Source organism: Hesperophylax consimilis, chromosome 14, assembly GCF_061612785.1.
Source record: "Hesperophylax consimilis isolate HC1 chromosome 14, BYU_Hcon_1.0, whole genome shotgun sequence".
In the NCBI taxonomy this organism is placed as follows: domain Eukaryota; kingdom Metazoa; phylum Arthropoda; class Insecta; order Trichoptera; family Limnephilidae; genus Hesperophylax; species Hesperophylax consimilis.
Window position 1 is genome coordinate 23688281 of NC_142849.1, and position 15819 is coordinate 23704099.

Below are 15819 nucleotides of genomic sequence, written 5' to 3' on the forward strand. Positions count from 1 at the left end.
TTTACATATCTCTCATTAAACCTTTTTACAGATATTATGGTCACTGGGGAAACATCAATTATTATAGTACCTACAAATAACTTTAAAATTAAGTCAAAAATAATTTATCTTAATACCAATACAAATTTGATTAGTTGAATATAAAACACCTAAAGGCAAATATGAAGCTACAGGGAATGCCAAATAATCTGTTATTAAATTGATCTTAACTTCTAATTAAATAATAATAATAAATTAAAATACATGGTGACTGATACTAAAAATATTATGAAAAAAAAAATTATGCTAAAATTCCATACATTAATTTTTTTCAATTCTGGTGTTAATTTGTTTGGCAATAATTTATTTAATAAAAAGTATTTAAATAGTATCAAAGGGGTGCTTTTTATATATTAGTACTGAGTTATAATGAATTGAATGTGTTTAAATTTTAAGACCATGAAACATGAAACATCAAACATACAATTGGTGCAAATGGATTTCTTGTCATCATTGTTACGAAAACATCGATTAATGTTTTGTCAAAATTTTTAATGACTCATAAACTTCAGATGTTTTTAAAATGTCACTGCCTTTAGAGAAAACTTTAACCCATTGAGAACCGGATTGTTCAAGAATAAATCGGGCCTCGAATACCCATTTAATTGCGTACTTAAAGTTGACTTCCTCCTCTATTGAAAGTAAAGTATGTAAAGAAATTTATAGAAATTACTCTGATGACTTCATCATAGAGATATAGAACTATAAATTTGACTAAAAAATGCCAGAAATATCAGTACACATTTTTATTTGTGACTGACCTGACTTGACCTGGAGTTGGTACTCAATGGGTTAAAAGATGATAATTTTTAAAACAATTTATGAATTTAGTTAGGTATCTCACATCTATAACCGTAGGTTTAACATTAATTACATAATAATCCTAATTTGTTACAAATTTAACAATTAGTGAAAATATCATAAATTTTCTTCAATTCCTTTTGGTAATAAATAGTAAATTTATCAAATATTTTGCTTACAACATCAATTTGTAAGTGTACAATGGTGAAATTCTATTTCTTTTTCTAGTGAAACAATTTCTATAACTTAATCCTACAATTTAGGATTAACAATGACAACATTATTGTAACAAATTGTACTTGCTAAAATACATTTCTATATGAAATGGAGGAAGATTCTCACTAATAGTGTTTAAGACATAAAGCAGTTTACAAATGGATTCTTGAAAATTTTAAATATATATGATTTCATAATACATACAAACTATCATTTTTTTTATTCAGGGCAGCCAAAAATTAACTCGACAACATAACACACTATGCTGAACACCATTTTTAGGCTGGTAAAACCAATTAGTAAAATTTATGTCTTACGTAAGTTACTTACAAGTGCGTTTGCATACGCAATCAACATATGGTAATTAACGCTCACGGAAGTTTAACTAATGTAAGTGTTAACAGCGACCGTTACATTTGTAAGTTTATTTGTGGTAAGATGGCTTCCTGTCAACAATGATTTTCTGCTGTTAATTTTACGCAATTTTGTCAATAAAACCGAAAAGACCCAAGAGAAACAATTCTCCAAATGATTTTGTTCCATTAACGGCAGAATTGAATGAAGGACCAATTAATAACAGTTCATTAATTTTATTCAAATGACAGCCAGATCGAAGCCAACCGACTTCGAATTTAAATACATACGTCACGTTGGAAACAAAGATTGAGATTAGAAATTAGACCGCTAATTAAAAAGAAGGATGCCCATTTTCAACAAACAAAAAACACCAGACAACTTAACTTGTAGCCGCCTTACAACTGGTGAATAACTTACATCCTAATGAAAAATTTTGGTTAACAATTCAATAGTGCATTTTTTATTTCAATTTTGAAAAGTATAATCAATACTTAGTATCAATTTTTTTTCATTAAAAAACTCATACATTTGGGATTGCTTAATGAACTATTAAGGTATTGGAGAAGAGCGTTCATTAAATCACGGCACGCCATGAATTATTCATTCGTGACCACAGACATAGGAATTAATAGACGAGAAGATAATGGCGAGGGGTAAAATCAACTGTTGAAGAACGAAGGGAGTGAAGCTGACTGTGATTCGTCAATAAATCAATCTGACAGTAAATAGGCATCTCGCATTATAATATCACCATTTACTTCTTAAAAGTAAAATCTGCTATTGAATGAATAGACATTTTTACATGGGAGCGCAAATTACTCGCCACGTTATGAACAAATTTGCGAAGTCCAAATTCGGCAAAAAAATTCGGTTCTATTTTCACAGTCGAATATTTCGTTTAAGTATTTAGTTAAGACACTTTTATAAATGTTCATAATTTACTTCCCAGCAACCAACCAGCTTTGTGTTTCGCGTCCAGACGTTTCTCGATGTGATAGTAACAACTGATTCATATTATACGATGTGAATATGCTTAAAATAAAGTAAAATAATGCTTATATATGGAATGTAATACGACAATTGGGTTTATTCTCTTTTTCACATCTATTTTTACAAGTTTTCATATCACAAGTCAACATTTTGCCGTGTTATTTCGTAAAATGAACCGATGATGCCTCGACCATAGTTCGCACAAGAATGATGACGTCACGTTTTCAAATTTCACTTGAGGCCATACGCGAGCACAGCCGGCTCCAATGGAACCGGTATGGGGAGTGGGGATAATACGCTTTTAATCACTTAGGGCAGGTCTACTAATATTCATATGTCTATGTTCGTGACAGATAATTTTTGGCCACCCACTTTCACCATTAATGTACAAATTATGCTAATCAATAATTTTGCTGAAAGTAAACATTCTCGTCAAAAAGCAACAAAAAGCATTATTTATTTCATGATAAAATAACCTCTATCATATTTATACTTTTCATTAAAACCATTTCGGTTTACAAATGATGACGGTCATGGTTTGATCTGGTTTTAAAGTTAATCTTGGTATCTTGCATCAATTGATGAGATTTAGTTTGTTTTGAAACACGTCTAAATATCAAATATGAATATAAAAATATTCTGTGTGAATTGTCACAAAAAAAAAATGTTATGTTAAAAAATCGCTTCAAATAGACTGATATTTAAATATTGTGTATTGGCTTGAACAGAAGACATACAGAGTGACTACAATATGAGCACGAAAAGATTATAATTTTAAGATAATACAGGTGGGTAGGTACTTATCGTAAAAAGCAGTTAAAAATTTGTATGAAAAATGTCAGTGTGTATTGAAAACAATTTATCATGTGAAGCTTGTGCTTTATCAACACCTTCCTATATAAATGCCAAGACGTTGACAGTACCTCATAAGAACATTTCATCAAATAGGCAATCGGTGCCATTTTTAATTTTCTGACTAATTTTAAACAGGGTTGTTTGATCAGCCGTTGTGCAAGAGATTGGTTAAATTAAAATTACAACTAAAATTTGGTCAACCTGAAAAATCTGCATTTAATGGGAATAATTATTTGAAGAGGTAAATGTCAACAAATTCTAAATGGTTCTCATTACAGATATGATGACAATGTCAACTGTGTCGGGGATTCAAACTAGGATTAAACTTCCCGGGTGTAAATATTATGTTTGAACAAGTTTAGATGCCATTTTGGTGCCTATATTTTTATATTTTAATCAATCATTTATTTACAATGCTATAACTGATATGTAAATAAATGATTGATTAAATACCTCGCAACAATCAATCATTTATTTACATATCAGTTATAGCATTTCCCGGTCCAACAGGAGAAGAGGGTGTGTCTTCATTTCTCTTAGATTTCATCTTAAATGGTGGGATCTCTTTCAAATCCAGCTTTTTATGCGGCGGCCCATCTGTATCTTTGCTCTTCTTGCCCGAATCCGTACTGGCAGCCGTACTCAGCACATTTCTCCCAGACATTTTGCTTTCCGACGGTGATTTCAGATTTCCGCCGGACACCGTGGGCGATCTTGTGTTCTTTTCCCCGTCGTGGTTGATCAGATGATTGTACTTCTCGAGGTTATTTAGAATTTTACCGATCTGTTCAGCTTTGCACTGCAGACGGGAGACCATTTCTCCTTTCTGCGTGAGTTCCATTTCACATTCCTTTTTTTGAAAAATTTGCATTAATACAATAATTGTTGACAGCCAATTAAAATCTATCTACCACAACACCTATTGCACATTAATAAATATTTTTAAACAGTAAGTATAAAAATGAAAAGAAAAATGATTCACTACAAGAATGTCCAAAAATATTTCCTTTATAACTCTGATAACTCTGTTAATGAAAGAATCATTTCCAAAAACTAATATCATAATGTGATATGCTTAATTATACGGGTTTAATTTTAAAGTGTCCAGTGTTTAGTTTGATCATTTTACCGTCCATCTCTCATTGGTGCTTACATTTTTTATACCTTTGCAACCGGCAAAAAAATTCCCAATTGTGATCACAATAATAAAGCTCTTAGTTAGATCATGTATCCTCAAGAGGAAGTTAAAAGCCAAAAATGTGTATATTCTTGGTATACCTTATATTGTAGGTAATAGGCATTAAAATCGCTTGACAAGCGGAGTCTACAAACGTTCGATGTCAAGCATAAAACTGATTTTTATTTATTTTGTAAATAATTTAATAAGAAAGCAAAAAAGTTAATAAAGTGAAATTGTCACAGATAATCTTAGCTATAATACTGTATTTTTTAAAGTTGTTTCCTTTACGTGTTCATACATTTCTATTGAAAAAATATTGTTTTTAGTAGTTTACATTTATATTTTTTACTGAGTTTTTTTTTTTTTTTTTTATTCTACTCAAGCGAAACGATAGGAAAACCTTCAATTTATCTAAAGCATATTTTTTGGTATTCATAATGTACAACAATTTGTTAGAAAGATTAATCAAAATAGTGATTTAGCATTAAGCTTCGCCTAAGTTACCCTACAGCTCCCACACATTCCATCGACACCGGTTCTATTCCCAAAAACAGATTTAATTTCTGTCAGGTTTTTTTCAAAGACAAATTCTCACTTTTAAATGAGTGCAGATGATGTACAAGCGATAACATTGTGTGTACACTGTGTGTCTTGTGTACTTGCCTTAACATTGCAAGACATTTTGTGTTTAACCTATTTGTATAAAATGATTGCTTCTCAGTCAACAGAGAATAATAATAATATTAATTAAATCATATTTAAAAGAGCTTATTATTAAATCGATGCGCCTTACAGAAATACAAATCTTTTGCACAAAAAATTACAACATGTACTAGTTATAAAACCATTTTATCTGAATATTTGGCAAAACCATGAAAAAAAACTTCTTTAGAGCAACCACTGAGAGATTTCCGATGATGAAATCAGGAACTATAAATGTATCAAATAAACTGTAGTTCCCGATCTCACTTAGTTTAATTTCTCCATGGTCGGAGTATAAAAAAGGCATGTTTTAATATTTTACAATAATACACAATATGGACAGCTAGTTATTTTTTTTTAATTTTAAAAGCAAAGACTGAGTGTTTTAAAAACAGTTTTTAACAATCAAGCAGAAAATATATTGTTTATTGCAAAGGGGATAAATCAATACACGTAATTTACTAATATCAAAGGGTAGTACATTATGAAAATATCTTTGTTACAAATCCATTATCGTGTTAAATCGTTTCAAATCAGCACAAAAGTTTTCATGAAAAAACATTTACATAATAGTGAAAAAACCCTGTTTTTTTTCTCATTTGGAAAATTGGTCAAAGATTACACAAAGATAGATTTGCAACAAATGTAATATACAGGGTGTCCAGGGGTAAAGTGCGCTAACTTCAGCAGGTGATTTTACATAATGGTAGAAGTAAAAGGGATGGATAACTTTTTTCGAAATTCCAATGTTTATCTAAAAACTATCTTAAAATGTTGGAATTTATAAAAAGTTATTTATGATTTTCACTTCTAAAATCATGTAGAATAACCCCCCCGAAGTTAGCGCACTTTACCCCTGGACATCCTGTATATTGACAACAATATTTAAAATATTAGCTAAATAAATTGTAAATGTTTTAAAGACAAGATTTTGGTAAGGCATAGTGATGAAACAATATTAATAAGCAAGTCATCCACATTAGAAAAACGCCACAGCAATAACCATGTGAGTGCTCGATAGAGATTTAACACATTGATAGACACTTGCCGGAAAACAAGAGTTTTGTGATACGACACACGCTATTATATGTCTTTTGTCACAGGAGATGTGTTTTGCGAAGTGAATGAAAATCAGTTATATAAAATTAACGCCTTTGGGTATCAAATATAGAAGTATTCACGTTGTAACACAAATAGATAAGCTACATGCTACTGCAATACAAAACTTGACTTCCCAGTCTGTTTGTTGTATAACGTCATATGACATCTCCTTTAAAACAATGTCAATAGACGTTGTGTCCGCGATGTGTTAAAGGACAAAACATGAATTAAGGTTAATAAATAACACGGTAGGTCTGAAGGATGTCGCAATAGGTCAGAGGTTAAAACAAATGCCTAGTTAGCGGAAAATCCTAGCACTCGAATCCAATATGTAATAATAAATAAAAAAAATCGTTATTTCTAATGCATATCACTTGACGATTAATATTGTTCCACAGTTAAAAAAATATTATTTATTTATTTAAATACAATTTAAGAGTAAGGTTTAAAATACGGAAGAATACAAAATTTACAGCATGCACAAAATAACCAAACAATAAGAATTTTAAGCAATATGTAATATCAAAAACAATATGCTCAATTGTCTTATATATTTACAAATATAAAAAGACAAATTCGAAACATGGTGTACACACATTAAAATAAAAACACGGTTAACTAAAATAATTATTATATAATGTTAGCAAATGGTGTGGGTGTGTATAAACAAAGTAAAGTTCAAAGAGATTGAGGAAACCACAAATTAATAAAAATAAGAATTTCCTCAAATTCACAAAGAGCTCTAAAAGGTCAAAATCATAAAAATAGACTTAAAATATTACATTAAAATTGACTCCAAATTATTTTCACAGCGAAGATAAAATAAAAATAGCATTATGTAACATATTTTTTCTTTGTTAATTGTATTTTGCATTGTTAGTATTTTTGTGTTGATTTTTATGCTAGTCTTACCTGTAATTTTTTGTACATGTCGAGGTTGATGAGTTTGATATCGTCTAACTGTCTCCTGAGGGAAACAATGGTGTCCTGCTTCTCGTGAATGTCCTTTTCCAGGAGCTTCATGGCTACTTCCATCTCTGCTTTCAGGCACATCTAATTAAAAACAAATAAAATACATTATAAAACATTTTTATCTTTCTTCCTATTAATTATCCTCACATTACTGTTTTCCATTGTAGAACTTTGTTTTCCCGCCTATAATATATCTGTCAAAACAACTGATTTAGTTTTGTCTTTATTTAAAAAATGGAACACATTCTAAAATGCAGGAAAATCTTTGTTAAGTGTACTCTAAAAATGGAACACATTCAAATATGTAGAAAAATCTTCGTTTAGTTAAGTGCTCTTGAAAAATGGAACACATTCAAATGTGCCGGAATATCTAAGTACCACAAATGTATTAAAATTATTATCGACGAACTTAGCATTGGTGCACAATTTGGTACTCGATATTAGTAAATTAGGTTCAATTTCACTGGTTTTGTGTTTCTGCAACATAACCTTCATATGAATTTTAAATATTGTTGTGTTTTTACCTGCAGTTCCATTTCCTTCTGTATCTCATGTCGCTTGGCTCGCTCCTCCTCTACGACTTTCATCAATTCACTGTCTGTCTCTTTTTCCTTGTTCCTGTCCTTGTCGCTCCCGCTCAAACTCTTGTTGCTTGCTTTTTCCTGATAATAAAATTAATTAATTAAACAAAAGTGTCTGTTTTCCACCCAGGCATTGTGGGTTCAATACCTCTGCTTGATAAGTCGTCCATCACTGCACAAGCAACATCTTCCTCTTATAATAACGGTATTAGGAGTTTTTCAAATATTTTCAAGTTATTCGAACCCGGGAATGTTTATCTGTACTTCAAGCAGAGTAAAAAAAAAATCAAAAGGCAAATTTGCAATGTATTTCACAATAATTGTAAAAAGAATTTCAATAATTATGATTACGTAATTCACATGACTTTAAATATTATAATAATTAATTATTTTGATAAATATGCATACCTCTTCTTCAGTAGAATATATTTCTGTAATTCTTAATCTGTTGTCTCGGTGGTGCAAATCTTGTCCTGGAAAGCAAGTATGTAATGCATTATTAATCTAAACATTAAGATTATTATGTTAAAATGAAGATTAAAGTGGAGTAGTGACTGGCCCGGGGGGGGGGGGGGGGGCTTGTAAACTGGACCTTCTTTCTTGTTGTTTAACTTTATTTAAATTGGGGTAATATATTATTTAGTTCACTTACATCAATATGTAATTATCAAATATTGTGTACTTCATTTACTGTGAAGTATATTGATATCTTCTAGTAAGTATTAATTTGGATTTTTGTTAAAATATTTGTAGTGAGAATATTTGTATTCATAATATTTTTTTGCAACCTTTTTTGTCATTATTTTGTTGTGTTTTTCATTGTTCATATGTATTTTGTTCTGTGTTTTTTTTTTTTTTTCAACCTTTTTTGTCATTATTCTATTGTGTTTTTCATTGTTCACATGTATTTTGTTCTACGTTTTATTTTTTTTTTTGTACCTTTTTTGTCATTATCTTTACATTTTTCTTTATTGTATTAATTTTTAAGTGTTTACTTTGATACAAATAGCTTGTAATTTTTTCAAGAAAATCGCATTAGGGAGTGTAATAAATAAATAAATAATAAATTTGTTTAGCTCTGTTAAAAAAAAAAAAAAAATATCATTGAATATTTCTCAAAGTAATTTAATTGTTTTTGCAATAAATAATCAACATTTATGAGTATTAGCAGAATGGTGACATGTTGATAATCTGTGTTCTTAATTTTCATTATATATCAGCATAGTGTCTAAATGATTACATATTAGCAATAATGTTTAAAAAAAACATTGTTCAACGCATTCTGTACTGGCCTGTAAAAGTGTGAGACATGGTTTCACTACCGAACTTGCTCAACGGAACGACTCCGAATCCAATTTAATAACGCCTGTAGAATCATATTTGGATACAGAAGATACAGCGGCGCATTGAAAATGTTCACGGAACTAGGTCTAAATGGATTTGCCGGCGTGATGAGGCACCGGGTCACTGGAGCCAGGATGCGGCTAATGGCCTCCTACCAGCACCAAGCGCCACTCCTGAATGAGCGCTGGGCCCAAGTTCACTCAAGACCACGCCCTACACAATTGTCTTTTGTTTTTTATTTCTATTTTTGGATTTTCTTGTATCTCGTAAAGTTCATTGTATTTACATAACTGTTGTTTATTTTTATTTATTTTTGGATCTCTTGTATGTCTTAAAAAATTGCTTTATTCACATAATTACTGTTTATTTTTTATTAATTTTCAGACTATTTCCAAAAAAAAAATCACATATCTATGTACAATGAATGTGTATATCTATATGGGACGTGTGGGATTGCATTAACCTCCCCACATTTTGGAATAAAAATTATTATTATTGTTGTTGTTGGCTACAAATTCCAATATAGTAACAATTTTTGTGTTTTTCCTCATTTTACAAAGCAAATTATGACATTTTATGCACAAACTATGTTTTGCAATTAACAAACTTGGAGGGCCTGCTCCCGGGCGATAGCCCATTCTGTCCAGGTGGTCTCTACACCACTGGTTTAGTACCAAAAAAGTAAACTAAAATTATATTTTGGTATATTATTTAAAGTTTATAAAACAAATAATGTGAAGTAAGTAGAACAAAAGAATGTGACTCGGGCAAAAAATGAACAAAACTGCTGAAAAAATCGTGTCAGCAATGCTTGATTTAACAAGAACTTTACTTTCTACAATTATTTCTTGTGAATGCACTTTACATTTTAATTCACAAACAAATACAAATAATATTTTATGTGCAATGTAATGAATATGTACGAGATTTAAAAATATAAGCCTGATTTTAGTGTGAAGCACAATATGTAATAATAATAATAACATTTGACTGATTTGTATAGCGCCGTTTTTGTTCAAAATCATCTCAAGGGCTCTGTAATAACAAGCTCGATAAATAATAATACCAATTATACATGGTGTCCGGAAACGCATAGTACAAACGGAAAACTAGTGAATCTACATAATGTACAAACACCAAAAAAAAATTATTGGTGAAATTTTTTTTTTTTTTTCCTACTTGACCTAAAAAATTCCAACTTTGAGCCCGATTTACTCGAAAACGAAAGCCAATTCAAAAGTTATACCACAAATCGACTCCCGATGTGATGTAAATTCACCAGTTTCCCACTTGTACTATGAGTTTCTGGACACTGTGTATAAGATAATAATAGATTATCCATAAAGTTGTTTATATAAAATGACATTATATATTTTGTGACATAAAATAAATAATTGTATACATTGATTTTGCAAACAAATGTACCACAGAAGCTGATAATATTATGTTAACACTTAACATTTATATTAGTTCTTCGTGTCACAGCAATTTTGCCTTCCTTAAGGCAATATCAGACTTGTCCTTTTTAGAAGTAGAAATACATTTTGGCAAATCAGTAGGAAACAAAAATGCAGAGTGGGATATACTCGAAGTACCACCCTAGTGAAAGACCACCATTCAGCATCAAAACATTGCTTGAAACGGCTTTAGCCATATATGGTAACCAGATCTGACTATCCAGATTTTTCTCAACTTTTTCCTTCCCCATCTCTTTCCCTTCCCTTTCCTGTCTCCTTCCTTTCCCCTCCCCGTATAGCCTCACAACATACCACAATTCATTTTAAACCCTTTTATATTCGGTCATCAAGTTCCCAAAAAAAAGATAAATATCATAGAATAATGATTCACAAATAGATTTATTTGGATGGCAATAGGTCACTCAAATAATTTTTTTATTTTTTATTTCATGATGCGTCCAATGTCATTGTCTTTTATATGCTACATCAAAGTTAACATCAACAGATTGCTGCTGATGTTTTTACAATGGTCTAGGCCAATTGGCACTTGAAAGGATAGGGCACTCTGAGAGTAAGAGGATTAAAATAAAATATATAACTGTCACAAAGAGAACAATGCCAGTCCATAATCGTATAAAATATGTATATTGGTAACTGGATAAAACAGAACAGTGACCAAACAGAACAGTCACAAGACAGAACAGTGACAAAACAGAACAGTGACAAAACAAAACAATGACAAAACAGAATACAGTTTGTTGTATATTTTGTCTCTATTTTGCTTTGTCAAAGAACCATGTATATTATACATTGGAAAAGAGATGAAAACTTTATAATGACTCACCGAGTGCGTGCTTCAGTTGATTATTCTCCTCGCAAAGCTGCAGCATGTTGTTCTTGGCGATTGCCAAGTCCTCCTTCATCAGAGCGTTGGTGGTGGTCAGGGCCTCCACCTTGGTCTGAAGATTGGTCACCGTGGCACTGGACAGACGAAAATTAAATGGCGACATCGTACCAGCAAACAACACAAAACACTTCAACCACAATTAACAATTTAAAACACAAAAAATTAACACCTTTTAGCAATTTATTACTGTTAGAAATTTTGTAAACAACACTCAAGTGTATAAAAACTGTTCAACACTGTTTCATTTCCAAATAGAAATTCAGATCAATTCAATTAAAGAAAAGTTCACTCGTAAGGTTTCCACTTTTTACGCTTAAGTAGTTATAGTTATTAATAAGAGTTCCCTGAAACTACAATAAAATAATGTCTTAAATTGGAAACCTAATTCACATTTGTTTTTCTTAAAAAATTAAAACAAATTTAATCCGTATTTATAAACATAAAATTTCAACACCTTTTTGTATGCCTAAAGAACTGCATTATTCAATTACATTTTGACAACAGCTCAATTCAATATTAATTGAAGAAAAAATGCACAATGATTTGTAAATATTCCTGCAATTTGTTTGGTTATATTAATGCAACAATCGTTCTCCCACACTTCACAACATTCCAAAGACCCACACTAACACCCACTGCGTTTATTATGACAACACTTCAATTAATTTATACTAAAACACTGCCATCAAATAATAATATTATATTAATGATCTGTTGTGACAGTCACTCAATTATTAGCCAGTTGTGAATTGTAAACAAAGTGACAAACTTCTTAGACATGCTTCTAGTACCATAGAGATTTTCCGACTGGCAGTAGTACCCAGTCAAAGAAAACTTTCACCAATCAGAAGAACATTATCTGAGTGAAGTGAGTCATGAGTCATGACATTATTCGCAATTGTTTATTTTCGTAGTGGGCAGGTGATGTAACTTGTGACTGTCTATGTCTTCAGTGTTGTTCTACAAAGGTAGGAGTGTAATACATAATGCAATTTATTTTATAGATAATGTGTAAGTACTTGGTGTTGCTTTATCGACATTGGTTTAGATTAAATTTATCAGATAATTATGAAAAATATATACATGTTTACTATTTAATTTGACAGTGATATATATATATTATGTATTGTTTTTTTTTCAGAATAGATTAACGATACAAAATCAATGCGCAAAAAAACAATCTTTTAATAAAGATACATCTATTTTCAACCTAGTTGCGCCATCTCTTGGGGCCGGCTGGAAGTCAATTTCAAAGGTATTTTTTTTGGTTGGACTGAGGATTCAACCTTCCTCCCCAGGGAATGGCTCTTGAAACTGCTATGAACTTTTAAAATGTCTTTTAAAATGAAAAAAAATATGGTTATACTGAGGATGGAACCTTCCTCTCGGGGGACTGGAGTCAACCGCGCTTACAGCTGCGAAAAATTCCGATTGGGTAGGAGTGATATATATTTGGTATATTAACTGCTTTGATGTCATCCAATTTCAGAGAATTGTCTATAAAATACGTGGTTGCCACCAAAAGTTGTGAGAATGCATTGTCATCGACAATGCAATCGTAATGAGTTTGATCGAATGTCGGGAAGTGGGTAAATTTCCACTTTCAAGATTTGCATTCCTTCATTCATGAAAACAAAAGTGAAATTCGAATAGATTTTTAAAAATAGGTATTTAAAAAAATATGTATTTAAATATTTATATTACTGTCCAACCAGTCGAATGATGGCTACCAAAATTTAGGTCACATAGCTTTAGCCCTTGAGCGATGCCCGTCTAAATTTAGGTAAATAGTTTTTGCAAATTTATTTGAATTTATTTTGAAATTCCAGCAAATAGCTACTATGTTTAGTTGCTAGCTTGATTCGGTATGTATTGAGTTTCGAGAGATGGCAGTAGTGGTACTTTGCTGGGATTATTCATAGATTTTAACAAACAATATGTCAGCAGTTAAAATTATTTTGTTCACGCCGGAATATGGTGTGGTCATTTAAAAAAGTCGTGGATGTTTATTTTACTCAAATTCTATTAAGTATTATATATTATTGAGTTATCGATTTAATTAAAGTTATTTTAAAGTCCTGGGATTAAAAATAAAGTACCATTGAACAGTTGTTAGCAGGTGTTAAACTAACATAAAAATTTCATTTTATGATTTTTTTTTATAAAATCTGCAAATATGGGTTAAACGATAAAAGCAAGAAACATGGGTGGATTAATTCTTTAAATCACAGTAAGCAGTTTTTTTATTTCCATATAAATATTCGGTGGTATGGTTTATTGAATAAGCGCAGTCGATTCCAAAACCAAACGCCTGGAAATCTCCATCGCGAGACATTTCTTTTATAACAATATTTTACAACAGAACAATTTTTTTCGTATTTTAAAGAATTGTTTCATGTTTTCAATTGTAAAAAAACAGTTACGTATGTGTATTGTAGTTTTTAACTTTAACTTAACTTCCTGATGAAGAACATGTTCTGCCAAAAACAAATCATGTTTGTGGTTAGCAAGATTTTAAATTATTTTTTATTATAAAGAGCAACCTAAAAGCTTCCATAAGGAAGCCTCTTTTTTGTCTTTTGCAGTGTCAAATGTTGGTAAGAATGTTTTAATCAAACATTTTTAAAAATCAAAAAACAATGAAAATACAATTTAATAACACCAACCAGAAGAGCCAACTAGATTGAAATTTTGAATATACCAAAATTTAACGGCTTTTGGACAAAGGAACTACAAATATCTCTCCACTAAGCTCAATAACTCACTTCCACCAGAAAATTATATTAAAAAAACAAATAAAAACTTGATTTAATGAAAGAAAAAATGTCATAAAAGAAGCTAATGTTGTATTTAAATAAAACCTAGTTCGCCTCAGAACCCCCTAGGAACCACTAGTGATAAGAACTAAGAAAAACATTACGAATTACCTATTTACCCTAACTTGTGACTGTTTATGTCTTCAGTCTATACATAATAAGGATATCTGGATCCTAGTGAATCACAGAAGATGTAATCGATTGATAACATGACATGCCATGAAATAACAAAATATTCACGTAAACATGTGCGTGTAGATACCATTAAAAGCCTTTTAAATCAATCAAAGTTGTAGCGTGTAAAACGTGTTAATTGAAAACACTTAACATGCTTTACATGAAACAGGTTAGAAATGAAAATGTAATTGTGGTCATATCTTCACTTCTTGAAGAGTGTGGGTTATTGTTTTCGGCAGAAAACGTGGGATCTGTTGCACTGTAATCACTGTAGCAATGGGTCATGACTCATTTTATTAAGAGCGGCAGCCACGGTACCAGCTCAATTGAACGACGCTTCAATTGACCGCGCTTCAATTGAACGACGCTTCAATTAAACGACACTTCAATTGAACGACGCTTCAATTGAACGACGCTTCAATTGAACAACGCTTCAATTGAACGACTTCTTCCATTAATTGTGATGACACAGAACATGATATGTGTCGGCCATCCTTGCATCACTTACCATTCTTTACTTGAAAAAGTATTTGGATACCATATAGATTACATATCTCAAATTGTCTGTTAAAACAGCGCTACCACTATGAGAGTGATCTAAATCTCATCATAATTTAATTATATATACTAAAACTTATATTTTCAGAATCAGCGCTTGTTGATCTATGTCAGTCATTCGCAAAGTAGTCTATATCGACCCCCAGGGGTCGATTTTTACCATCAGAGGGTCCATGTCGATGAAAAAAAAATTGGGGGTGCATGAGATGTAAATGGGGTTCCACAAAAGCTCTTCAAGCCAAAGAAAGCAAGGCTCTACCCAAAAAACAGAAAAAAAATTAACGTGGTCTACGGGATAAAAATGTTTGGGAACCTCTGATCTATATGAAAATAAGTTTTTAAGGCCAAAATATTTTTTAACTCAAGTTCCTTACTATTTACTTAAGTTAAAAAATTATTGAAACTAAATCAAAAATAAAAAATTTCAAATTATCTACGATTTTCGGTGTCACTATCAATGCATTTAATAGAAATTATGGCGTTATCATTTTTAATATGATTCTGAACATAAAAGTATGAAACGCTGGTTTATTTTGTGTTTTCCCACACATCAAATAAAGTTTTACCTAAGACTACATTGTTATCAGGTGCTTTAAACCATATTTTATGCACTATAAAGAAACAGTGATGTGGTCTTCTGCATATTTACTGGGGAAAGATTTCTCAGAATAAGTCATATTCATTTATGATGACATTAATGTGGGAAAATTATGTATAGAGTTGGAAGGTTTAAATGCGGGTATTTACATACACGTATCTGCCGGGG

General features: G+C 31.1%; 1 protein-coding gene across 2 annotated transcripts in view; it reads right to left on the reverse strand.

The window, feature by feature from the left end:
• Window positions 1–15819, reverse strand: part of LOC149418079 (RUN and FYVE domain-containing protein 2-like) — a 36645-nt gene that overhangs the window by 12334 nt on the left and 8492 nt on the right. Inside the window, exons 6-10 of one of the 2 annotated variants that reach the window (XM_089639648.1) lie at window positions 11440–11576; window positions 8203–8267; window positions 7738–7875; window positions 7154–7294; window positions 255–4108 (exon numbers count right to left, since the gene is read on the reverse strand). In XM_089639648.1, the coding sequence (XP_089495774.1) occupies window positions 3734–4108; window positions 7154–7294; window positions 7738–7875; window positions 8203–8267; window positions 11440–11576 (856 nt within the window). In that variant the 3' untranslated portion in view covers window positions 255–3733. Of the gene's footprint in view, window positions 1–254; window positions 4109–7153; window positions 7295–7737; window positions 7876–8202; window positions 8268–11439; window positions 11577–15819 lie in introns of those variants that run through there. The other variant, XM_089639647.1, reaches the window with a different exon arrangement.